Genomic DNA, 27,555 nt, shown 5'->3' with positions numbered 1-27,555 from the left:
CGTAACCTCAAGCGCAAACTATCCAAAAAAATGTGGCCGCAAGCGTTAGCGTAAACAAAAAGTCTACTCCGCAAGTATGCGGCGTAGAATTCGCGGCGTAGGCTATGCGTACATCTCTGGTACCGAGCTTAAATTACTTTCTCAATGGCCTGTAGCCTACTGGTTGTAGCTTCTTATAATAATCTAGCCTTTGATTTGACCACCTGAATTAACCTTATAAAATACGGCACCCCTTAACGACGTCTGCGCGACGTTCGAAAGGACGTGGGTTCGACACCGCTCCTGAGCACGCGGCTGTGTCTCAGCAAAAACACTTAATGTCAAGCCAAACTATGGGGAGCAGCTGACTCGAAGACTAAATGTCACTTCACTGCTTCCTGTCGTCTGTTGTATCGCATTTGTGATCGCAGTGTAGCCTACTGCAGGGCCGGATTTAGCTGATGGGGGGCCCGGGGCACTTTTAGATCGGGGGGCCCCCGTGCAAAAAATTTTTTCGCGCCTACGGCGCGTAAAAACCATCTCTATGTCTACAGTAGCATCAGTCCAGTGCTGCACAGCATTTTGCAGAAACTTTAAAGGTCAAAGGGTATAAAATAACACAAAATCACATTTTTTCCACATAGAGAGGCCCTTCAAAAGTCGGGGGGCCCGGGGCAACTGCCCCCTCTGCCCCCCCCTAAATCCGGGCCTGGCCTACTGTATGTTATCGCAATGGGGGCAAATAAAGACATGATTATTATTATTTTCGCTTGAACTTCTTGAATTTAAAGCCAACTATACGCTCGAAACTCGCTCACCACTCTACTAATATGGATTACTTTTAAGAAAAGGCTCAGGCAGTAGCAGATCTAGAAAAAAAATGAAGGGTAGGCTATTAGAATTTGAACATCAAAGAATTTTAAAGAGAAATGAACAATGTAGGCTAAATGTGGTGATTTAATATAAGCTTAGGATGAAAATACCGACAGGGATGTTGGGGGCTTGCTCTAAGAAAAAATTGGTAATTTTTGCTTTTCTGGTAACTTTTGGCGTATTTTGTGCTCCAATATTCTTCTTTTTGCTTGAGACTCACACTTTGTATTTAACTAAAATCATCCAATCAAAAACCAGTTTTTTGTTGATTAGTTCAGTGAGCAATGTGTTTTAGTTTGGAATATTGCATTGTTTTCTCAGTTTTAGAAAAGGACAAAAATGCACACCTCTTAGCCTATCCTATATCCTATACCTTTAACTGAAAATAGGCGATTCCAATATCGTTTGGTTAGGACTAGGTTGATAAAACATGATTGAGCGACCAAAACGACCTAAAGAGTTCGTCAAAAACTGAAAAAAATCACCCGTTTTTCTCCATTTTTGGGCGGTGGGGGTAAGTGACCAATCAGGGTACCACTTCTTGGATCCGCCACTGAACTCAGTTTATAACAAATGAAATTATTTCCAAACATTCTTCTTGAACTAAAATGACAAAACAATTAAAAATTTTCTTTGGGCAGCAAACATCATCTGACATCCATTTCAACATAACAACCTTCTCTTAACGTTGGTAACTTGCTTTTACAAAATATCCTAAAATTTTCCTATTTTATTTCATAACAGCAAACAGCTCTTCGTTATCTGTAACTCTGTAAAAATGAGGTTTTGTCGTTACGTAGGCTACGAAAGATTTATCTCGGTAGCCATTCCGATTTGTGTTCTAAAAATTAAATTACGGTTTGCAGACGGACTTGGACTGTGCAATAAAGTCCGACTTGGACATGAGACTTGGACTTTTAAAAAGTGTGCAAGTCTAATGGTCTGATTCAAATACACAAAAAATAATAAATCAAAAGTTTCAGCGCAACGCTTTGCGTTCATCAGAAAAAAATAATCCGACTACATCAAAGCAGTGAACAATTTTTTTCTTAACGAAGGCACAGTGTTATGCTGCAATGGATGATTTGCCCTTCCGCATTAATTTTTTTTACATATTTAAACAAAATAGGTCTACTAACAGTCCAATCCGATGATTATGTACAGTATGTTATTTAGTTTTATGTGTTTGAATAATTTTTGACAAACGCTTAATGCTAAAACAGACGAGTTATATCTGAATGCTGTCGTCATTAAAACATTACACATAAATCATAGTCTTCACTTGATACAAATCATTGCAGTCATAATAATCATCGTCAAAACCGTGGAAAATATTAATGGAATCATCGTCAACATCACTGAATCTGAAAAAATGATTGTCAAAAGTAAGCAAAATGTCAGATTAAATGTTGTCCACAAACTACAATAAATATAATAAGATTTAAAATTTTGAATAACATCTCTTTGCACTATTTCATTAATGACTTACTCTCCGCAAGAAAATGAACGACAAATTTACAAAAAGCAATATTCTATTTCTCTATATTACATGAAATCCACGCTTTAAGAGATAATTCTTGGATGCTGAGTGCACCTGATTGACTGTTACGAGTTGTTGTATGTAAAATGTCCTCATGTAACCTATAGGCTTCTTCCATCATGGCAAACCTTGTTTGGATTTTTTAGTTTAAATAGCACATACAGCATAGAAGACTGTAGAAAATCAAGCATTACGTGGTGTTAGCCTACTAAAAAGAGTAGGCTACTATAAAATAATTAACTTTACAATTGAAAAGGTAGTAGGCTGTAGTTTATATCAAAAGCATTGTTAAGAAACTGAAGGTATTTTTAGGCATTTTAGGATTCATCACAACCATTTTGCGAACCCCTCTTTGAAAATCACGGAATAAAACGAGAGAGCAAATTATTATAACGGAACTACTGTATTTTGCTATCAGTACCAGTGAAATAACGAAGTTTAGTATCTTGCATGTTGCTAATAGAGAACAAATTTTACTGACGAAATTGCAGTTGTGAGCTTAACCCTTTGAGGACCATAAACTTTTGAGACGTGTTTTATTGAAATATTGATGATTTTTACTACAAGTTTATCACTTTAAAGAGGTATTTGAAAAAAAATATTTTTTTTTTATTTCAAATAGAAGTTACGCTGTGGTACATATGTGTACCATTGGTCCTTATGGGTAATGTGTTTAGCATCATTGCTGGTATGGTTTTACACAGTGGCGGCTGGTGCTGTTTGTGAGCAGTGGGGCTGCAATGAATAGTGGAGGGGGAGCGAAGCCCACCACTGAGTTCGTCGAAGGCGAACGACTTCGCGGGGGATCTGGGGGGTCTCCTCCCAAAAAAAATTGAAAAATCGCAATAAATTTGGTGCGTTCTGAGCATGTTTTTACCCCAAATTTTGAAAAAATGCTTTCAAACTTTGTTGAAAAGTTGATATTTCTATGCTGTATTTTAAAAAAACCCAACAGTATTGCTTTGGAGACAAACTTTACTAGTATTGAGCTTAGTCTTGACTAGCCTAGCCGAAGCATACAAGGTTCAAGTGATTTTGAGATGCCCTAGGCTGGACTAGCACTTCCTATAACCTGTTGAATTCCCTAACTCTACAGCTAACACTTCTACATTCATGGCTCATCGCTACTCTGCGAAATAAAAACTAACTTCAAAAAGTCTGTAAAGTTATTTGGTTACGTGGGACTGTTTTCAGAGGCTCACACGGCGACGACGACGAAAATCATAACTGCTTGTATATACAGTATTGACATAATTTGCACCAAATTATTGAAAATTTTTCAACCGAAAGTAATGCTATCAGTTAAATTTACCTTTGCATGCAGGTCTAAAATACATTCCTAAAATATTACGTGTTATTTACATTAAAATTTCACAACAACAGTCTTAATTTTTATGTTTTTCCCACATCATTATATCCCTTCATTAGACTAATAGAATTTACCCTTCAGGACCTTTGGTACATATGTGTACCACAAAAGTTTAGCATTGTCTAGCAATATTTTTTTCAATTTTTTTATGGTTTTACTGATGGCATAAGTCAGATTAATCACTAAACATTGATGTAGAATAAAAATTATATATTTTTTTTTTTTTTATTGTCTTGTTGATCATTCAAAATTTACCGCTTCAAACCCTGACGAATTCACCAAACAAAACCAGTTAAAACAAAGCTTAAACAAAATACAATTTCAAAATTTTTTTTATTTTTAAATATATTATCTATTTAAGAAACGTTTAGAGACAAATAATTTTTGATAACTACAAGAAAATTATTAGACATCGTGGAAAAAGTTCATGGTACACATATGTACCAACGGTCCTCAAAGGGTACTAACGTTTCCACTCGAGTAAACAGGCAAGAATAAATCTACCAAACAGATTTTGATCTTTTCCAAAGATTTCTTCTGTTTGGTGTCAGTAAACAATCACCTGGCAATGTCAATATTAGACAATACCAATTTCATAACCAAGTCTATTCAACTGAAGAGAAGATTTATACCGGTGACCCAGTTATGCAACACAATAAAATATTATTTAATATTGAACCGTGGCCTTTGTAAACGACAAAATAGTTTTCAACAACTTAAACTTTTATTATAAATTTGCAATGAGATGCATATAGGCTAACCGATTTATATTACACGTTAATATGGCCCAACTCGCACAAACGTAAAACTAATTACATAAATGTCATTCCTCAGTATTTTTAGCATTCGTTATAGGGTTCTAATATGCTTTCAGGAAGTGCATTTGTAGCGATTGTGTGTGGGCAGTTACTAGCGTTGATAAGAAGTCTAGGAGGTATTTTTGTGAACTTGGAACTTTCGAAGGGCCCTTGATGAAATGAAAGCGCCATGCGTTGTTGCTTTGCCACAGCCCTGACGGTAATTCCAAAAGAGACACCTACCCTCCTTCAGAAAGACAATATTTTGCAGAGGGAGCACGGGTGTTCATATGGATTAAGGTCCGACTTATCTTATCAACACCTCGATGGGGTAGTGGCCAATGCACAACATTTAATACAATTTCAACAACGGGTGAAAATTGCTGATAGAGATAGTCATATCACTCATATGGAGTCTGGAGATAGCCTACTCATAATGAGCCGATAGTCATATGGAGGATAAAAGATAGTATAAGATAAAAGATAGATATGCAGCAGAGGATAAAAGAGGAGGCACTTGGTCATGTTCCGTTCCCCAACTCAAGAAAATAGTAAAGTCTATAAACTTTTTTTTTTTTGCAAAATTTTCTAGCTTCCCCCATTTTGCGTAGCCTAGACCTGATTAGGGTGTAGTTGGAATGGTTAAAAGGAGGAGGATGACACCTGATGCTGCAAACTGCAATATATCTTATATAACATTGATTTTAAACCCCATATGATCTGTTTCCCGTCGTATAATTTACTTGTAATCATTCTTTTATCACTTGTTTAGTTTGTGCTTTTCAATCCGGAGTGTCGTTACAGTTATAGTGCATAGTCAGACTTATCTTTCAAATTTTCATGTAGGCTATATTGCAGATGAAGACACACAAAATGAAACCAAGCAAAAAGCTAAAAAAATTGACAATTTTTTAATTTTGTACAAATCTAATGTGTGATAGTGAAGAATCTGCACCTTTCAGAGGCATTGTTATTTCCAGTTTGCGTTGCAATTGCTGCTATGCCATTTGAACGACTTTGTGTTGACAGTTTATTTTTTCGCGTCTTTGTTACTGTGAAGTCAAGTGCGATGTTATTGAAGTAAATATGTTATACCAACCTTCAATAGTAGCCATCAAAATCGGAGTCAGAATCGTCACGACAGTAATAATCGGAAAGATCATCATAATCACAATAATCGTCATTCAAGTCGATTTCTTGCAACCCGAAACAAATGTCATCATCGTCATATTCGTCATCATCGCTAAACCTAGAAAACATTGTTTACGTACCGCAGTATAAAAAGTCATTATCGCTGCCTCACAGACAAGAAAGCACAAACTATATTTTAGCTTATTATAACGTCTTAAAGATCAGTCACCAACACTACAGCGAATTCCTTATTTGTTTGAATGAAAAAACTCGTTGTTTCCTGAATGAAATAAATTAGATTAATCCATTAGCCCAGGGGTCACCAAGTGGCAGCCCGCTGGTCGCAAACAGCCAAACACGCTGTTTTGTGCGTCCGCGGAAGGCATCAACATGCAAGTACTGTATAACAATAATATCAATTAGATTGGAGTTCTAGGAGGGCGTCGCTTAACTGCGATATTCAGCCACATTGTCCTGGTAGGTTTGGTTGGTTTAGACCAGGGGTCGGCAACCTTTCTTCAGTCGCGGGCCAAAACAAAACTGCGCAGATGTCAACGGGCCGTACAAGTTTTCCATTTGCACTTCCGTTTTCTTTACTTTTCATAATATTGTTAAAATTGGCGTTCTTATCAGAGTATCTCCATATTTAGCTACTATAGGCTTATATAGATTAATATAAAGAAAATTAGTAACAATTGGTAACGAAAAACACCAAGTACTTTATTTATTGACAGCACAACATTAATGTGATATTTGATGTTGTTTCCTGCTAGAAAGTTTCTGAAGGTCAGGTGATAGGTTGGATGAGGCAAGAATCATAACATCTTGCAAGTGGTCATCAGTAAGTTGTGTTCTCAACTTGCCGTTAAATATACGGTTAATTGACTATTACTAACGCAACTCATGTAGCCTGCAACTAGCATGCAGTAAATAGGCTAATATAACCGGACTTCAAGGTGAAACTGCCAAGTACCTTGATGCTACCTTCTGCAAGCTTAAGCTAAATTTTGCCCCAAACCTAGTTTACTATAACAAAGCGACCCGTGATCGATAGGTCGCGGGTACAAAGGCGCTTTGTGATAATTTCCTATGCTTGGTGGATTCTAACAAGCAGCAAATTCTTCAAAGACAAGAACCACTTGTTGAAAAAAACGGAAAAATGGAACTGGGAGTAAATTATAACTCTAAAAAATAAAGTAATTTAAAAGTCTGGACCGGCTGTCACTAAAAAGGCCAATTCCTGCTTCCTAAGCTACACATATTTCTAAATTATCAACCTTCAAACAAACTAATTCTTAAAACTTCAAATCTATCAAACTATCTGTCAGGCCTGCAACGTCGCTCTCTCTAAAATGCAGTTCGCAGAGAAAGAATATCAAGGAAATTCAAAATGGCGACAATGCCCTAACTAAGCATTGTTGCGGCATAAGTACACAGGCTACGTGATTACAAGTGAGCGTTACGGATAAATATGGAAAAGTAAAAATTGCGAAAGTTTTACATAACATTTAGTAATCTTAATTCGGTTATGTAAAACCAAATGGCAGCATAAAATAATGGGATGTTCGTTTTGGCCCGCCAACTACAATTTGCAAAAATGCTGCGGGCCGGATAATTTTGCTTGGCGGGCCGGATCCGGCCCGCGAGCCGTAGGTTGCCGACCCCTGGTTTAGACTTTAGAACCTGTATAAAGTGGAAGTTTACTTCCGAGAAGTTGAAAAGCATAGACGAAAACTTCTTTTACATTATAATCATTTTGAAATTTTGGGTGTAAGGTAGGGCTACCATATGTCCTCTTTTAGGAGGATTTGTCCTCTTTTTTCATAAAAAATGAATTGTCCTCCGAGGACACATGAAAATGCTCAAATGTCCTCTTTTTTACATTGCTATCATTTTCAAGAAGGTTTTATTTTGATGTAACGTTGGCGAAAGCTAAATAAGACTAAGCAACCATACCAAAAAAGAACAGTATGTTTTCTGTGAGTTGTGGCATAAGTACAGTAAGCTATCCTTGTTTAAGAAAAGTGTTTAGGGTTATTGACTTTGAGGTTGACAATACATTGCTTGCTGTAGATATGATGGATACATTTATTTCTGTGGCAAACGAAGGCAGTGTTTCTCGATGACCATGTCAGATGTATTTCTATAGTTCGACTCTTGTGTTGCCTATTTGGATGAATAGACCCGACCACTAATTTCATTTTCCGAGTTCATATCCTTTGATTGGATGCTTATTGCTTATGCTGTCTTACACCAAAGAATAGCAGATGGAGACAGCAGAAAAATGGTCTACCACAAGGGAGTGTTTTAGCCCCCATCTTGTACAACATTTCTACAAACGACCAACCAATCCATCCTGGTACAAGAAGCTTCATATACGCTGACGATTTGTGTATAACAACACAAACACTTCACTTCCACGGAGAGAGTACTTAGCGATGCTCTGGATGGGCTGACAACATACTACACGGACAACCACCTGCGTGCCAACCCCAATAAAACCCAAGTCTGCGCATTCCACCTTAGATCCGGGGATGCATCACGCCAACTAAACATTTCCTGGAATGGAACCAACTTGGCACACTGCATCAATCCAACATACCTCGGTGTCAAACTAGATAGGTCCCTCACATACAAATCCCATATCGAAAAAGTAAGAGCTAAGGTGGCTTCTAGAAATAATATTTTATAGAAACTCGGAAACTCTGATTGGGGTGCCCTCCCTGACACAATACGGTAAACTGCTTTAGCCTTATGCTATTCGGTTGCAGAATATGCTTGCCCAGTGTGGAAAAGCTCAGCACATGCCAAGAAAATTGACCCCATATTGAACCAAAGCTGCCGTCTGATTACAGGTTGTCACAAACCAACCAACATCACGTCGCTGCACATTCTGTCTGGAATTGCTCCCCCCAACATTAGAAGAAGCGTGACCAGCAGAAAGGAAAGATCTTGTTAGGACATAGATTTGAGACATCCACTGTATGGTCAAACTCCAGCACACAGGCGTCTGAAGTCAAGAAAAAGTTTCCTTGCTTCAGTTGTCCCATTAGGTCAAGACGATGTCACCGCCAATGTGCAGATTCAACTATGGCAGGAGGGACTGGCAGCCGGACCGACAATGGCCAATATGGAGCTCACACCCATGGAGAGCCTTCCTCCGGAAAACGTGAACCGTGGAAGTATTGGCGATGCCTCAACCGCTTAAGAACTGGTATTGGCAGGTGTAAAACCTTGATGAGACACTGGGGGTATTCAATGGGGAGCACAAGTTGCAAATGCAGACAGTAGCAAACGATGCAACATCTACTCGAATGCCCTGACCTAAAAGCAAGGTGCTCTGCACAAGATTTGGCCGAGTTCAACGATAGAGCAAGAGCCTGCGTGATGCTCTGGGCTACGGCCGTGTGACACACGATGAAGAAGATCAAAGAATAGGATAACGCTTTTCAGCGGTGTGTGGAAGTATCTGTCAGAGAAAAATGTTGGCATTGATGATGTTAAACTGTTCGATCTATAAGTATTGTTCGAATTAATTGAAACTGCCAAGAAAACAGGCTGAATTTGTGTATCTTATATTTGGTTTATTGCGATAATTTAACAGATGTGTATAGTTTCATGCCTAATATGGCCTCCAGCTTCTTTCAATATTGCACGAACACGGTTTGGCATGGATTCGGTTAGTTTTTTGCAGTTCTCTACAATTTTTTGGATCCGAAACCACACCTGAATGATGGCCTCCATGAGCTTCCTTATGGTGGTGCAGTCCTTCTTGCGTGATCGTGCCTTGATTATGCTCCACAAATTATCGATAGGATTTAAATCCGGAGAATTGCTAGGTCAATCTAACACGGTAATCTTGTTTTTTTTTCAAAAAATTAGTGTTTTTTAGAAGAATGGCATGGTGCGAGGTCCTGCTAAAACATGCCCCCACCTTCTGGAAATGCCCTTCGCAGGTCTGGGATAACTTTTTTTGTGATCACATCGATATATCGTTCAGAAATCGTCATTCCTTTCACCGGAAACAGTGATTCAACCCCGCTGTGGCTAAAACTTTCCCAGAACACCCTTCCCAGTTTCCACTTAGCAGAAATATTCCTAGTTAGCATAAACATCCCAGTTTCAATTAATTCGAACAATACTGTACCAAAGCTAGTCTTAAACCTGATAGCTAGCTTGCATTAGTTTTTTTTAAATGATGGCAGATTAGAAAATGGACAGAATAGTTCAAATATTGCAGAACTATAGATTTGTTTAATGAATTGTTAAAAATCCAGCATTGTTAAAAATCGAGCATGCAACAGACTATGGCTCAAAATGCAAAACGCATGTTTTCTGTGAAGAAAATCAAATGAACAGCAAAATGTTCATTGACTGAATCTGACAAATAAATATGTTATGTTTTTAATTTGTCACTTTTGCTACGTAGGCCTATAATCATCTAAGATGTAAAAATTGTTTAAACGTAAAAATCCACTGGCATTTTACTTGCTTACTAAACATGTCCTCTTTTTGGGTGATGAAAATATGGTAGGCCTAGTGTAAGGTAGCAGAGGTGTACGGATCAAATATTTCTAGGATTCGGATCCGATCCTGTTTTTTTTTTTCTTTTTGAGATCTGAATCCAATTCGCACCCGTAATTTCAAGATATCTCAGATCCGGATACGAAAAATATCTGAATTAATTATATTTAGTTTTCATCTTATATTATAGGCCTATTATGTATTATTGTCTGATCACTTCTTGTAACACCTTTGGTTCTCATATAACAAGCATCCTGACTTGCCATATGTTATTTTTCTTCATTCAAATGCATACTACACGACACAACCACTATGGTTGCTAAAATACAGTAGCCTAATCACTCAGTGCATAGCAAAGTAGTATCTAAAACATCTTCAATGGAGGCCTAGTCTTTCTTTGTAGAATACATTGTAACTCATGCATGTTTATCTCTGTAACATTAAATGATTTCAAAACATACTGCAGCGAACATGCAACAAGCAAAACTGATGACTATTGTTGTGTTTTTACAACAAATGAATAAAGCTAAACTAAGCTTTCTCAGTTCGGAAACTGTAAACAAAGATGACCGTTTTTGCATGTCTTGTATTCATTTTAAACCAATCGAAAAAGTACGAAATTAAACAATGGTCTCCTCGTGAGAACGAGCAGAGTTTCCAATTACGTTTCGTAAAACACCATAACACCTCCCACGCAAATTATGAAAGCACATAAATCAATGTCGTAAAATGCACGTTAAAGGAAGGTATACATAAACAAGAATGAAGATGTAAAATGATTCTACATATCATATGGCACCCTGGGTTTGATGGCTCTTTTAGGCCGAATCGATCTTTGGGGACTATTCATATCACCGTCAACCTCATGACCCAAACCGGTGCCAGCCAAAGGCTCAGCTGTACTCTCGTATCGTGGACGAAGCTGATCAACGTGTCTGCGCCATATGTGTCCACTGTCAAGTACTCGCACATTAACAGTGCGGGTTCCCAATACTTTGATAACAACAGCTGGAACCCAGCGCGGTCTGTTGCTTTGTGTTTGGCCACACACTAGGGCGTAAACGTTCATATCCTCTGTGTATGGGTTTTTATTCTTATCGCCATTTCCCTTTGCTGATCGGCGAGCTTCTATGACTTGTTTCTTTTGTGCAGCATGGGCAGGTGACGGCAACAGGACGTCGATTTTCGTTCTGATTTGGCGTCCAGTAAGTAGTTGACTAGGAGAGTATCCACACGGTAGAGGCGTACGTCGGTACTGTATCAAAAACTCATGCAGAGCGGCTTTCGGTGAAAGAGTGGACTTTCGCAGAGCTTGTTTGAAGGTTTGAACAAGTCTTTCAGCAGCTCCGTTGGTAGCAGGGTGGTAAGGTGCTCCAGTAAGATGGACAATTCCTCTTTCCTTACACCATTGCTGAAATTCGTTTGACATGAAGGTCGCTGCATTATCCGTCACAAGGCTGTGCGGGTATCCAAAATGAGTAAACGAATCTTCTAGCAGTTCCATAGTGGTATTTGCCGAAACAGAACCGGTTGGATAAATGCAGGGGTATTTAGAATATGCGTCAACTATAACTAGCCAGTTTCTACCCATGAATTGTATCGCGTGGTCCGCGTGTATCCGGCTCCACGGCTTTTCTGGCAGCATCCACGGGTGGTTGTCCATTTTAGAAGGTTTATTCTGAAACTCTGCACAATTGAAACATTGTTTGCATTGGTCTTGAATGTCTGTGTCCAGGCCGGGCCAATAGACAGCAGTGCGGGCAAGTTGCTTCATCTTTTCCATGCCGAAATGTCCAAGATGCAATAATTCAAGAACCGATTTTTGTAGACTTTGGGGAATCACCAGTCTCGATCCATATAACAAACATCCATGTTCCACTGACAATGAGTCAGCAATTTTTCTGAAAATTTCAACCTTTTGGTTTTCGGATAGTTTTCCTGGCCATCCCTCCTGCGTATATCTCATGGCTGTAGATATAGCTGGATCTTTTGCTGATTCTTTGCGAACGGATTCTGAATCAGTTGGTTTGATTTGGGAGCTGATGATTTTAATGGTGTTCACAATGTTAATGTCATCTTCCTCTTCTTCGTTGTCAAACTCCTCATCATGGCCACTTGGTAAACGACTCAGGGCATCAGCATTGCCATGTTCAGTTGTTTTTCTGTACTCGATGGTGTAGCTGTATTGTCCAAGAATCAGTGCCCATCTCGCTAATCGGTTTGCAGCTAAAACTGGTGTGGCTTTAGTGGGACTGAACAATGCCAGAAGTGGCTTATGGTCTGTAACCAAAATAAACTTCCGAGCATATAAGTACTGGTGAAATTTACGAATGGCAAACACAATCGACAGTGCTTCTTTTTGTATCTGACTGTATTTTCTTTGTGTGGCAGACAGAATTTTTGAAACATTAGCGATTGGTCGCTCACTGCCATTGAGTAGGCGATGAAATAGCACAGCTCCGATTCCAACCCCAGATGCATCACATGCTATCCCAATAGGAAGTGTAGGGTCAAAATGAGCTAATACCATATCTGTGTTTAACATTTCTTTAAGAGTAGTGAAAGCCACTTCTTGCTGCTCTCCCCAATTCCATTCAGTGTCATTTCTGGTCAAGTAGTAGAGCGGCTCTGTGATAGTGGCAAGGTTAGGTAGGAACTTACTGTAAAACTGAATAGATCCCAAAAATGATTTGAGAGTTGAAATGTCATTTGGTCGAGGCATGCTGAGTACAGCATCGACTTTGCGTCCTTTGGAAATGCCTTGGTGGGATAAGGTATGACCCAAATACTCGACACTATGCTGTGCAAACTCACATTTTTCTAGTCTGCAACGCAGTCCTTTGTCTTGCAACCTCTGCAATAATTGACGTAAATTGTGTAAATGTTCTTGGGCATTATCACCACTGACAAGGATGTCGTCCAAATACACGGCAACACCTTTCAGGTCTGAGGTTAACTGGGACATGATCTCCTGAAAATACCCTGGGGCTGAACTAATACCGAAAGGCAAGCGCATTTGCAGTAACACTCCTTTGTGAGTGCTAAGTGCTAGCCGCTTTTGACTTTCTATACTAAGAGGTATTTGGTTGTATGCATCGGCCAAGTCAATTTTGGTGAAGCCATATCCTCCCCCCAACTTATGCATTAGTTCTTCAGGTACTGGTATTGGCTGTCTGTGAATCTCAAGTTGTGGGTTGACAGTGACTGAGTAGTCCCCACAAACTCTAAGAGATGGTGCAGCAGTTTGCCCCGGCAGTAATGTTTTTCTTATGGGTACCACAGGTGTGCCATAATCATTAAATTGTACAGGTTTCCACACCCCTCGAGCAATGCCTTGCTCATAAGCATGAGACAAATCGTCCTGCAGTGCGAATGGCACTGTGGACGTGGTTTACAAAAAATGGGTGCAGCATCAGATTTAAACTTAATGTCAAGCTCAATATCTTTTAAACAACCTAATTCACTTTTAAATACATCAGGAAACTGGTCACACAATTGTTTACATGCACTTTGCAGGCTAGAGTCACCATTCGTACATTTATGAACAGATTCAGTTGTCAAGTGACAATCTTGATTAGGATACAATACATTATCTACCGATACTCCAAGTTGAGTAATTGCATTTCTACCTAACAAATTCAATTGCGGTAGTTCAGTAACAACAAAATTAACATCATTGGCACAAGCATTAGTACAGTTATTCTGAGAAAACGAAATCAAAGTTGGTTTGAAAACACCAAGAACAGGTAAATTATGCCCAGAGGCTGATTCATACCTCTTTTTAGAAAGTTCAAGTGTTGGTTTTCCCAATTTAAGCCAGCTAGTTTTTGATAAAAAACTATCCCCTGCCCCGGTATCTATTTCAAAAGTTACATCTTTGCCATTTAAGCAGAGGGTTTGTTCAAGGTGAGGGGTATCGACAAACTTAATTGTTTGAACTGGCTGAGTTGCTGTGTCTTTTCTTTTTTTAAAACATGCATGCTCTATGTGACCAACTTTTTTACAATAATTACAAGTAAAAGTTTTGAATCGACAGGATATACCTGTATGTCCATGCTTTCCGCATCTTCCACAAGGATGTGTGGGCTTATTTTGGACAGTTAGTTTTTCATGTTTAACAGTCTTGTAGGAATTTGGTTTCAACATGGGCTTGCGAGTATGGCTCTTGACAACAAATGTCTCATCAATATTGTTGCTAGCAGTCTCTTTAGCTACCTTTGTTGCTTCTTCGATTTCTTTTGCCATCTGGATTGCTTTCGCGAATGTCAGTTCTCCCCCCTTTTCTTTAAAAACTGCTTTCAGGAAAGATTCATTTTGCATAGAACAAATGAAACGAGTGCACATGGCATCATCCCGGGGGTCTTCAATAGAAGAAAATTCGCATGTCAGTGCATCTTGGCGAATTCTTGCAGCCAGTTGAGATATAGACTCTCCTTTTTTTCGTTGCAGGTCACTCCAAAACTTGTATCGCTCTCGTATCACAAATAGTTTAGGATTAAATTGCTCAGACATGCATTTAGTTAATGTGTCTAAATCAGCTTCATTGATGTTTGTTGGAGTTGGTTGTTGTGCAACATAATTTTGCAAAAGCTTGTATGTCTCCACTGATTGATTTGTGAGAAAAACTTGTGCAACTTTTTGCTCAGGAACTGAATGTGCTTTCACAAATGTTTGAAAACGAAGATAATAATCATTCCACAATTCTTTAGAAGGGTCAAACGCTAAAAATGCAGGAACTGAGTAGTGCACTTGATGTGTAGCAAGTTGCCTGTCATTAGTTTCAGCATCACTAGTACTTGGTTTGGCAAATGCTTGAAAAGATTGCAAAATAGCATCAAGCTGTTGTTGATTTTGCTTACCTTGAAGCTGCAACTGTTCTTTTTGCAAAGCCAATTGCGACTGTTGTTGGTCCAATTGCTTTTTCATCAACTCAATGATATCTTTGTTGCTCATTCTTGCTAGGCTAAACTGCTGGACAGGTTAAGTCTAGATCAATGTGGTGGTTCTGAAACCTCGTCGCCAATTTGTTGTGTTTTTACAACAAATGAATAAAGCTAAACTAAGCTTTCTCAGTTCGGAAACTGTAAACAAAGATGACCGTTTTTGCATGTCTTGTATTCATTTTAAACCAATCGAAAAAGTACGAAATTAAACAATGGTCTCCTCGTGAGAACGAGCAGAGTTTCCAATTACGTTTCGTAAAACACCATAACAACTATGATCTCACAACATCAACTTTGACCTGATCAAAATCTCAGTGTTTTTACAAACTCAATGGTGCAAAACTTTCTATGGGTTTGGAAACATTGCCAGAAATTTATTCAAAATTTATGCCTTTGTGTTCAAAATTTAAAAAAATCCACGCAAATTCAGGATCCGGATCCGGGTCCTGTTTCTATCAAAAAACAAGATTAAAATCCGATCCGGATCCGGCGAAAAATCGTAAGATCCAGGTCCGGATCCGGATCCTTTTCCTGTACACCTCTGCAAGGTAGAGTGGATGTAGTTGATTTGAATAGTTAGCTGCTGTTGCCGTAGGCCGCAATGAAATGTTGTTGTAGGTTCCAAGTCTCACAGTAGGAAACTTGAAAGGCAGAAGTTTTAACGAAAGGTGGACGAATGATTAGCTGGCTTTGTTTCAAAGAAAAGCGAAGCAAACTGTCTAATATATCATAATGAAGTAGCCTAACCACATAGAAAGAGTAGCCTACAACATAAAACGCATTACGAAAGTTGCCACAATTAGTTCAAGTTGCTAAGTAAAAAGTAAGTATAGGCTAATCAAAAGATTGCTACTGTACTTTGAAAAGAAATCAATCTAAAGAAATTTACTAATGCAACCCGCCACGGCTCCTTAGTACCAAAGTGGCCTGCATGCAAAAAAGGTTGATGATCCTTGCATTAGTCAGTGCATTGCTTCAGGCACTCGGGAAAAGGAAATGCGGAGTCCGATTGCACATTTTTCGAAGAATACTTGTCTTTCTTCATAAATTTGTAGGCTAATGGCTCAAAGCCGCGTTCTTCCTATACTTGTTTGATCCATCGCCTTTGCATAATCCAGTGGTGGGATTCAATCTTAATAACCGGTTTGCTTACTTATTCTTTGTTGAAGGTCAACTTATTTTTTGCATAGGTATTAAAAAATATAACAAAAAATACAGGTATTAAACTGCCTCTTTCTCTCAAGAAACAAGTCTACGATCAATGCATCCTTCCAACCGCTACACATGGTGCAGAAACTTGGAACCTTACAAAGAAATTAACACTTAAACTAAGAACTATGCAGAGAGCACATGAACGAATCATGATGGGTTTAACATGGCGAGATAAAAAGACTGCCGAATGGATCAGAAACCAAACGAAATTACGAGATATATTAAGCACAATCAAGAAACTAAAATGGTCCTGGGCAGGTCATATAGCAAGATATCAGGACAATAGATGGACTAAAAAATTAACAACATGGACACCACGAGAAACCAAAAGAAAGAAAGGAAAACCAAAAGTGAAATGGAGGGACGACATTGACAAACAATGCAATACAACCAATTGGTACCAACTAGCACATAATCATGTAAATTGGCATGAAAAGGGGAAGGCTTACGCTCTGCAGTGAGCTCTCACAGGCTGAAAATGATGATGATGATCATTAAAAAATACAAATATTTAGGTAATAAATTTATTTGCCGCAATATCTATATACTTCCATGCAGAAAGCTTATTACTATTGGCTAATTTTTCAAAAATATTTTTAGCTACGCCCTACGCTGCATGCAGATTGAATGAATTTGTAACAAATGAATTTGTAACAAATGAATTTGTTAGCCAACAAATAGACGATGACTAGAGTCTGATTAACAATATTAACCTCAGAAAATTAAGGTATTTTGTAGGCTACATATAACAAAAGAAGCAGCTTGTTGAAAAATTTAATGTTGATTGGGAAGGCAAACGAACAAAAGGACGACAAAAAATGAATCAAGCAAATTAAGGAAATAAAAAGTATGCCAGAAGTAGCCTATCAGCAAAAAAACAGAGCAAAATGAAGGGAGTTCTTATGGGAGGCCACAGCTGATCAAACATGATTAATCTGTTGAAGAAGAAGCATGCAAATTAACTCTTTTTGGTTAAAATTAACTATATCTGGCTACCTTGAGTATTGTGATTATATTAGGTCCACTCGAGGAAGTTGGCTATAGAGACCAGGTTTCGAAACTTTTTATTGTCAGGAAGCTGTTTGCTCGAATCGGGCAGCAGACCAAGGCAAACAAATAGCGAGTGGTTTATCGAAGTTCACAGGTAACAAGTAGCCCACCTTTTACTGGTCAACTGTTTTTCGGGATGGATTAAATTGTCAGTGCTATCGAGTACAACATCTCCTGCCGTCATTAATCACGTAAAGTCTATATTTTCTCGGCATGTTCTCGAGGTATTAGCTTTTGACAACGGTCCGCAGTACAAGAGCCGAGAGTTTTTAAGCTTATAGAAGATTTTAGTGTAACTCACGCCACGTCTAGTCCAAGACATCTACAATCTAATGGTGAAGCCGAATCAGCTGTCCGAACTCAGAACCATCAAGAGATTTCTTGAAAAATGTAAAGATCCTTACTTGGCAATGTTGGCTTATCGTTCGACACCACTGAGGAATGGATTTGCTCCTTCAGAGTTGATGATAGACCGCAAACTGCGGACTAAACTTCCATGTTTTTCCAGACAACTTGCAGCCAAATTGGCTAGATTTCGCACTTGTCCGTAAGCTTGACCTTAAGGATCAAACCAAACAAAAAATCGACTTTGACCTTCGCCATAGAGCAAGAACGCTATTCCGCTCTATCCAGATGTGGGTGACGCAGGCATCCGGGTCACTGTGCGCAGAGCGATGTTGATGGCAGTGTCGATGTTGTGACAGTGAGCACTGCAGCACCAAACAGGTGCACAGTACTCTGCTGAGGAGTAGACGAGGGAGAGGGCTGCTATACGCAAATTCAGGCGCAGATCTATGGGGGGGCCCAAGGGGCCCGGGCCCCCCCGAAATTTTGTGAGAAATTGTTGAATGGTTTGATCAGTGCTTCCACTTTTACAAAGCTAGATTACCACTTGTATTACCACATTTGTCCTCAGATTACCACATTTTTTACTGTGATTTTCTTCCCGATTTTAACCGTACTTCGACTTACTTTTACATTAACAAAGTGGTTATTTTGACCCACTTGTTGCCATGGTTACAATCAGGTGTTGCCAGAATTAGGATAAAAGTTAGGAAGGTTAGACCATGGCCACCTAAAGATACGGCCTGATTTGTCACATTTTGCAGAAATTTCCAGGTTTTTCCAACTTTGGGCAAACGTTTAAATAAATTTTTCTAAAAATTAGATTTTTACGCTTTCTTTACTCTTTTCCCCAGATGACACAATAGACTTTAACATCCTCACATGTTGAAAAATAAAGAAAATTTGATTTTGTAGATTTTAGTCAGACTGTTAATTTTCAATAACAGTCTGATTTTGCGTTTTTCAACTTAGTTTTTTTCATTTTCTACTGCTTCCCCAAGGCAACAAAAAAGTTTTTTGTCATTAGGAAACCGCAAAAAGTAAAACCATCTCAAAAAATGTCAGTCAAGCACTAGCAGTAGCTGTAATCAAAATCTGCAAAATGTGACAAATCAGGCCGCATCTCCAGGTGACCATGGTTAGACTTAGGAATAAGGTTAGGGTTGTGATCTTTACCCATAACTAAAAAAAACTTCCAAAATGCAAGTTTTTGTTTTCAACAGCTTTAACTTTTCTCAAATTACGACAGAATTCCTTACCGTATCTGGCAATGCTAATATTTGACTATATTTACACTATATAGTGTAAAATAAGGTCTAAAACAACTACTCAGTATATTAACAGTACCGGTTATTATTAGTTATTAAAACGTCCGAAATAAGTAAGAAAAGTACTGTACTTGACACCGCAGCTACAATCTGAAAGACATCTTGACTATGAATATGATCACATGGTCACCCAATGTTCAAAGCCAAAAGCCAGGACGCATTCCAAACTTAAACCGAAAACAGTGGAACATGCTTGTCACATGCTATAAGTAGTTTTTTGCATATCTGTTCGATTTCGGAAGACAACAGTTCAAATGCTCTTATTTATTGATAGTATTTTATGACAAATGTTCAAAATTTATAATTTCCACATTTTGGCAACATTTCCACACAAAATTTCCATATTACCACTAAATTACCACAAATTTTTCATTACCACATTTTTACCACAAGCATGATAAAAATTTCACAATTGTGGTTATTACCACAAAAGTGGAAGCACTGGGTTTGATATGCTTCTAAACAGCTGATATTAGTCCCACAGCGGACTTACAACCCTCCCTTTGGCACGCGTGTGACGTCACGAGATTTAGAATGATGCTTTCAGTTTCCATGTCTCTAAAACAAAGTGTGCCTAATTTTAAGCGAAACTGCATTAAAAGAGCGAGTTTTGCCAATACCAAACATTCAAACATCTAAGCCAGGAATTAGCAACAAGAAAACATAAGGACTCAGCTTTATTACCGAAAAAATGCCGAAGAAAACATGATCTTATCCTTTTGCTATGCCACCGGACAGCACCATTTCACAGGAATATTTATACCCATATTTTTGTTGAAAATGCTCTCAGAATGCACCAAATTCAAAGTAATTTTTCAAAAATTTCTGGGGGAGGCCCCCAGACCCCCCGCCGCTGGGTGTTGCCTTTGGCGAACACGCCGTCGGGCCGAACGCGCCGTCAAACCCCCCGAATTCTTGACTACGCCACTGATTGTTCATAGGCTATCTGTTTTATCTTTTTCTTGCTTTTTAATTCATTTTCAAATTTTCTGGCCCCCCAAAAAAAACTCCTAGATCCGCGCCTGCGCAAAGTGTCAGCCCTCGCTCCCCAGCTGGAGCCTGCCAAGCGCTTGAGCAGCGCAACGTGCGATGATAGTTTTTTGCGCAGTAACATCAAATGTTGGCGGTACGTGAGCGACCTGTCTACAATGTCACCCAGATTTATCCAAGTGACAAGATATCTGCTAATGATCGTCAGACTACTCGCCACACGGCAACAACTCAGCAAGTACATTCAGCTACGGCTAAGTCAGAAAATAGGATTTACGTGCTCGCGTAGGACTTGCTTGATGCTTGGTCATCGCTTGTCAAACTCATTTTGCTGACTTGTGACATTCCAAGTTTCGGCTTGCTCAGTTGTTACTTGATCAGTTTCATCATTTACCAACTTCTGCCACTTGCTCCAATGTTGCTAGCTCGAAGTCGGTTGTCACTTGCTCAGTTTACAACTGTTGACTTGTAGGAGACTCTTGTTAAAGACAGCAGAGCCCCTCAGAAAGGGTCCATGAGAAACGCGTATGACGCCAAAACAGTCATACATCGTCATAGATGCCAATCGAGGAGCATCAGTTCACAGAAACCGCAGCGCATTGGTAAGAACAGCCTACCACAGGCTGGTGAATTTGATAGAAATAGTAAGGTAAAATGTGAAAACTCTTAAGCTATTGACAATGATGTATTAACCACTAAAGCAAATACGAAGGCCAGTGACTTCCAATATAGCAACAAGAGCCTTTAGAATCTTGAAACCATCTGAACGCTTATCATATTAACTGTTTATGTTTATTTGTTAGGGATAGATAATGTATATTGATTTAATCTGCCATATTTGTTTGAAAGTGTCCCACGATATGAAACCCAATAACGTTCCGCGAAGTCTTGTGGTTGTCTAACTCGTTTACATTGGACTTGCTTGCAGTATAGTAAAAAGAATCTTGTTTAAATATGCTCATCTCTTCCCATGGGCCATGAACATGTGTGAAAAGCTTATTCTGTATATTATGTTTTCAACGCGTGCGTATACGTCTGTTCCTGCTTGATGACCTTACAGTAACCTACCTCGAAGCTTGGGTGAAGTTGTACTGTGCAGTGGTATAAAGGCATAATACACTGTTATGCTCTAAAAAGCCGCGCAATGGTAATCAACCGGCGCTGTGCGCGCGTACCTGCTGTTGGGCAACGCAAGGACTGCCACGTGAGCGGTTACTGAGGTTTATGGGATTCATTCCAGATTAACACAACACTACCTATATTGGAGTTTGTCCATATCAACAGCGTTTCAGTGTCGGCACACTTCTTCATTTACCAGTGCACTTTGTTCGTAGGCTATATATTATAAATAAGAGTTGACAAGCACGGTGGCAGTGGCGGTTTGTGTCAAAAACTGCATAATGAGAGAATTTCGTTTTGCGACTCTATCCTTAACACAGGCGTTGGCAGCAATCAGAACACAAGATCGCCACTTCAGAATCACCAATGGCAGCGAAACCCATTAGGTTAAATGGTCGAACAAACATCTTTCTTTATGTGAAAATAACTGAGAATTTAGATTTTTTTCTAAAGACTAATCTGAAACCACAGGTACAGTAGATACTTACATTTCAGGTGACGATGGTGGCGAAGTAGCTTCAGAGTGGTGAAGTGTTCTTCCTCGTGCAAGTGTCACTGATTCTCCATTGTTTGTGGTTGTAAATCTGGATGGTTGAAATTTACTCAACGGAGCCAGCTTAACTCTGATACTGTCCAAAACCCCTCGGTAGTGCAGCACTCTATACACGTAGAGTCTTCTATTGTCGAAAGCGTAATAGTAGCCATTTCTTCTCACTACTCTTATCAAAGGCAAATCGTAAACATCCATCAACCCATTTTCAATTTTTTCGACAGTTTCGTTTAGTGACCTTTCATCAGAAAATTTACTGTTAATTCGATGATGCATAAACCGAATTTTAGAAGGAGACAAAGATATTTCTCGTGTCATTTTTATGCCTGGTCTGCTTGAAAACGCAAATGAGGAACTGCTTAGGAAAGGTGACGTTATTCAGAGTTGCCAAGCTGATACAAGAAAACTCCAAAACCTTTTATGTAGTCTTTGTGGAAAATTTTTATTTTTTAATACATTGACAAGCAAAGATATTTGCAGAAAAGTTTAAATACGAAAATTATGTTTCCATTTAAAGTTTGATTGAATTTGAAAAAAAAAATACAAAAACAACTTTCGGAGGTTTTGCTTTATTTACTCGAAACTGTTTAACTGCGTTGTGTATTTTTTAAGTGCACGCCCACTTCTTTATTCCATTTAACTAATCAACTTTATGTGATCATCCAGCTGGCAAGCCTGCAGGGCGTAGGCCTAGGCCTACTTCACTAGTTGGTCTACCCAGGGCCTGGTTAAGGCTCACGGGGGCCCGAGGCACATCTAAGTTTAGGGGCCCCTATTGGCAATCGCTTTCTTTGCAATGTCGTGTAGTCTCTGCGAATGATGAAATATGGGCTAACAAATAGTTCAAGCAAAAATAATAAATTCATGAATATTAATTTAGCCAATTTACCTACAACTTTCTAACAGTATGAACACTCTTATACTTGTTACAAAAATTATTGGATGAAAAATCTCTCTTAACAGATTGGAAATTGAGCGCATTTCATACTGGAAACACACTTGCAAAATATACACTTGAACTAGCAGAGTTTATTAATGGTTCCTTGAATCCTATGAAAGTATTGACTTTTTTACACATGATGGAAGCTGGAATTTACTTTCACTACATACGCTTATGGTACTAATGTATAAAAAAATGGGGGCCCCAAACTAGGGGGCCTGAGCCTCGTGTGCCTCATGGTTAATCGGGCCCTGGGTCTACCTTTCACCGCTTATAAGAGGCGGATCCAAAGAGAAGTAAGCGCTTGGAGCGGTCAGCTCACTTTATAAGAAAGTACCTTTATTTTGCGGTGGGATGGCGCAACGGATAAGGCGTTGGCTTTCCAATTATGCAAACCTGGTTCGACTCCCGGCTTCAGCTGGTTGTTGAAAACACCGCTCACCTCTACCCAGGGTGTAATAAATTGGGTGGGCGTAGTTGCTGAAGTAAAGGCGGCCGAGAGAAAGGAACTGGCCACCCAACTCTCCTTAGTGCCGAAGGCTTAGTAGCCTACAATGAGAACCTTATCTTCTCATACCCGACACTTGAATCAAGTATGGAACCTCCCTTTACCTTTTTACCTTTATTTATTGTTATAAATTACCATTTTTGTTTGTTTGACGAAGTGACCTTGCAATAAGCTTACCACTTTTTTAATGTAGTGATCTATATCGTTTTGTTACGGTTTTCATACTTTTAACTGGTATTTCTTAATTAAATACACCCAGTTTAGTAAATTGTTCATCAGAAACAAAAAACTTAATCTCATTGCAATTAAATGTTACAGATCGCTCTTGTCCGCCTAACATTATCAGAGGAATCCGTTCTCCCCACACTTCTTGATTGTGTTCATGGTCGACCTAAACTTGATTTCAGGATCGGTCATATCAAGAACATCAAAAGCTCACATCACGTGGTGGGTTGATCTGGAAGTAAAATTTGCTTTAAAAGCATTTTGTCAAACAAAAATCAGTTTAAAAACTACAATCTTGTGTCTTGAAACATTATGTCAGACTAAGGTAACAGACTACCAGTAGCGTGTCTATGAATGGCAACACGTTTAATGAACCGGTCACGGTATCTTGAACATAAGCAAAATCTTGAACTGGGTGATATCCCCACCCTTTCTTTCTATATTTAGATCACTTGGTGCCAATCTTGTGTTAACAGAAAGAAAGCCTTTGCTGTCTTCACAAAACTACCCAGACAGCCACTTTATCTGGTCCAGATCTTATAAAAAAAAAACTGTAGCTTAACCTGATAAATTGGACTATAGTGGTCGGCAACCTTTTTTAACAAAAAAGCCATTTTGCTATATTTTTCAACAGATATGACCAGCAAAGAACTACAAAACGTAATATAGTCCACTCTACCATCTCGTAGTATTTCTGTAAATATAGATCAGAACACATGTTTGTCTACTAAGTTACCTCAAGAAAAGATTTTTTTATAGCTATACCGTAATCTCGGTCTGTGAAGGGCTTTCCACGCTTAACAATTTCTTGAGCTGCCACAAAACTAGCAGCACTGGTGCGGCATTGGGACTTTACTCATTTATTGAAAGCTTCCTTGCTCAGCTCCATTAGATCAAATACTGCACTGCTTTCTTTTTAAGCTCATCTCCGAAATAGGGTAGCCTACTTTTGCAGCAAATGCGCTTTGTCTGTTCCGAAAATATCTTAGGACGTCATAGTTTTTTTCCAGATATTTCCCACATAGAAAGCATTTGCATCAAAAGCAAAGTGCAGGTTTATCTATCCAAGCCAAGTTAGATAATCTGTTTTCGTCTAAAACTGCTCTCTTGTTTGATTTGTGCATGAATGCTGATAAAAACGGTGTGCTGTTAGCGCTAAAAGCTATGAACCGATCTGATAAAGCCAAAACTTAAATTGGCAAAAATTGTAAAACAAATTTATTGTTTTCTGACAAAGTATAGTATCACTCAGCAGGGCTCATTGCTGCATCATCTTGCACAACTAGTAAACAGGGGTTGATACTGTTTCATTTTTCATCATAGCAATAAAATTAAACGCAAATTTAAATTCCAATTTTTGTCAAATCTAATATAGGAGACGCTTTAGAGGAGCGAAAAAGCCGCAGGTTGCCGACCCCTGCATTGGGCCTGTAATAATTCTACTTAAGTTTAAGAATTATATAATAAAAGCGCATGTCCTTAAAAACTGATTAGGCCTATAGGGTCCGTCGTTTTATAGGTTAAAATGATTTTACAGTATAAATACTGTGTTTATTTTGGAAGAGATATTTTAAAAATGCAAAGTACAAAACTTTTTTTAACATTTGGATTTTTCACAAATTGTTTAAAAAAAAGTTGTAATAAAAAATGCTTTTTTAAAAGAGTTATCGCAAACGACTCAAATTTTTAGTCAATAATGAAAAATTTTATTGCCAATAAACAAAAAAGCTACCCCATGTTTAGAATTGCTGCTTTAAGTAATTGCACACCATTGCTGTACATATAGGGGAGACCGGAGCTTAAAGTAACAGGGGTAAGTTGTAACACTATCATTTTCTCCCCAACTAAACAGAAAAATATATTTCTCTATTGCGCCCTCTATCAAGTGTATTGTAGCTAAGTTACAGAGAAACCCTTGTTTCAATATCTCTCCGTACAGTTGAGTTATAACGAAAAGCATTTTTTGCCTACTGAAAGTAAAATTTTAGAAAAGTAAACTTGTAGTTACTACGACAAGAAAAAGTAAGCTAGAGGGCTGGTCTTTTTTTTTGATATAACCATTTACTTAGGTTTTTAAAAAATTAAAGTTGACCAAAAATATGTGGCATTTTATTGGTGAAATATCGAACAGTTTATGGCTAACTGGTATTGGGGCAAGATGTAACAAGAGCTGTGTTATGTTCTTTGGCAGTAAATGAACTAGATTATTTGGTAACTGTTACAATTATGCGTAATTATAAAAGAAAAAGTGATCGTGGGAAGATTCCACCTGCTGTATTAAAACGTGCTGCTGAGGAAGCCATCGCTGGAAATGAGTCTATTCGAAAAATTGCCAAAGATTACAACGTATGCCATGTGACTTTGTACAGACTGGTTAAGAAAGTTAAAGGTAAATTTAACTGGCCTACCTAAGATAGCTTGCTGATTGTAAGAAAAAACATTGAACACCTGTAGGCCTATGTCTTTTCTATTTAATTGTTGGCTAAATTAGGCTAGTCAGCCTGTTTTGAAGATTACAAAGTGATGATGTAAGCAGACCATCTCATGTTATAAATAGCTGGTTGTCACACTGAACTTACAGAACAACAGTTGAGAAAAGATTTGTTGCTATACGGTGTCATTTCAGGCTTTGCTTGTTTTATTATGAGTTTAAATGTCAGTAAAACAAACTATAGGCTATAGCCTACAAGCTAGCTTATGTTAAACTATATTCTTTTTTATAGCAACTGCATCTTCCCAAGTGCATGAAGTTAGGCAATGCTTGGAGGACCAAGCCGTTGGATACACAAAGCATAGACAAGTGTTTTCTGATGAACAAGAAGAAATATTTGCAGATCAAATTAAACTTATGAGTGATATATATTTTGGCCTAGCTCCTTCTGATATTAAGATGTTGGCTTACAAGTGTGCTGTCACTTATGATATTGCAATACCATCATCTTGGAGCAAAACTAAAAAAGCTGGTGTGGATTGGTTTTCAGGATTCTTGAAAAGACGCTCCGAATTGTCAATTCGATCTGCTGAAGCAACTAGCTTAGCAAGGGCAACAAGCTTTAATAAACACAACGTTCAGTTGTATTTCAACAAACTTGGTGAAGTTTTGAATCGTTACAAATTTAAAGCCTCTGACATTTGGAATTTGGATGAGACAGGGGTCACAACTGTGCAAAAGCCCCGTAAAGTTGTGGCTCGAAAAGGCAGCAGACAAGTTGGTGCTATTACTTCAAGGAAACGGGGAGAATTGGTGACTGTTTGTCAAGCAGTTAATGCCACCGGCAATAATGTGCCGCCAATATTGATTTTTCCTAGAAAAATTTATAGAGACTGGTTTATTCGTGGGGGACCACTTGGCTGCATTGGTATAGCAAATGGTTCAGGATGGATGCAGGAAGCTCAATTTTTGGAGTTTACGCATCACTTTATTAAGCATGTGCGACCCAGTAAAGAAGCCCCTGTTTTGCTACTGCTAGACAACTATTCTGCACATTTGTCTATTTCTGTACTGAACTTAGCCAAAGAAAATGGGGTTGTGTTTCTGTCTTTTCCTCCGCACACTACCCATAAACTCCAGCCTCTGGATGTTTCAGTTTATGGGCCTCTAAAGAAATATCTTGTTAGTGCACAGGATAATTGGATAAAAAATCATCCTGGTGAAGTAATGTCAATTTATCATCTGTCAGCCATTCTTAATGAAGCTCTACCAAGAGCCAACACCCCAATCAATATCATGAATGGGTTTAAGAAAACTGGCATTATGCCTTTTAATCCAAATATCTTTGAAGATCATGAGTTTGCTCCTGCTTCTGTTACTGATAGAGATGACCCTATCCATGGCAATCCTGCCCCTGCTCTACCTATCATCACAGATGAAAATACTTCCACTGAGATAAAAAGTCATGAACAATCCTGTATCACTCCAAGTGAGGATGTTTCTACTGATCAACCTTCAGTTGCAACACCTTCTACTTCTCTTCGTTCAAGTGAAACACCAAGTCCTTCTGTTTCTTTGAGTGCTGGTTCAACAGTGTTTTCTCCTATCCAAGTAATGGGAGGATTGCCTATAAGGCTGCACCTAGAAAAGTTGGGGCAAGAAACGCAAAACTAAGCAGTCTGCAATCTTGACAGACGCACC

The 27,555-nt window shown here is 38.6% G+C and overlaps 1 protein-coding gene across 1 annotated transcript; it reads right to left on the bottom strand.

Moving 5' to 3' along the window:
* Window positions 1–1,387: 1,387 nt before the first annotated feature.
* On the bottom strand, window positions 1,388–22,068 carry LOC145779829 (uncharacterized). Its single transcript, XM_082591484.1, has 3 exons — window positions 21,689–22,068; window positions 5,658–5,807; window positions 1,388–2,216 (listed from the first exon to the last, which is right to left on the bottom strand). The coding sequence occupies exons 1-2, from the start codon at window positions 22,066–22,068 to the stop codon at window positions 5,660–5,662; spliced, it is 528 nt and encodes a 175-aa protein (XP_082447610.1). The 3' UTR covers window positions 1,388–2,216; window positions 5,658–5,659.
* Between the last annotated feature and the right edge of the window lie 5,487 nt (window positions 22,069–27,555).

The sequence above is a fragment of the Aplidium turbinatum genome, chromosome 1 (genome assembly GCF_918807975.1).
Source record: "Aplidium turbinatum chromosome 1, kaAplTurb1.1, whole genome shotgun sequence".
Lineage (NCBI taxonomy): Eukaryota > Metazoa > Chordata > Ascidiacea > Aplousobranchia > Polyclinidae > Aplidium > Aplidium turbinatum.
The sequence above is the reverse complement of the archived record's forward strand: the minus strand, read 5'-3'. Positions and strand labels throughout refer to the sequence as shown.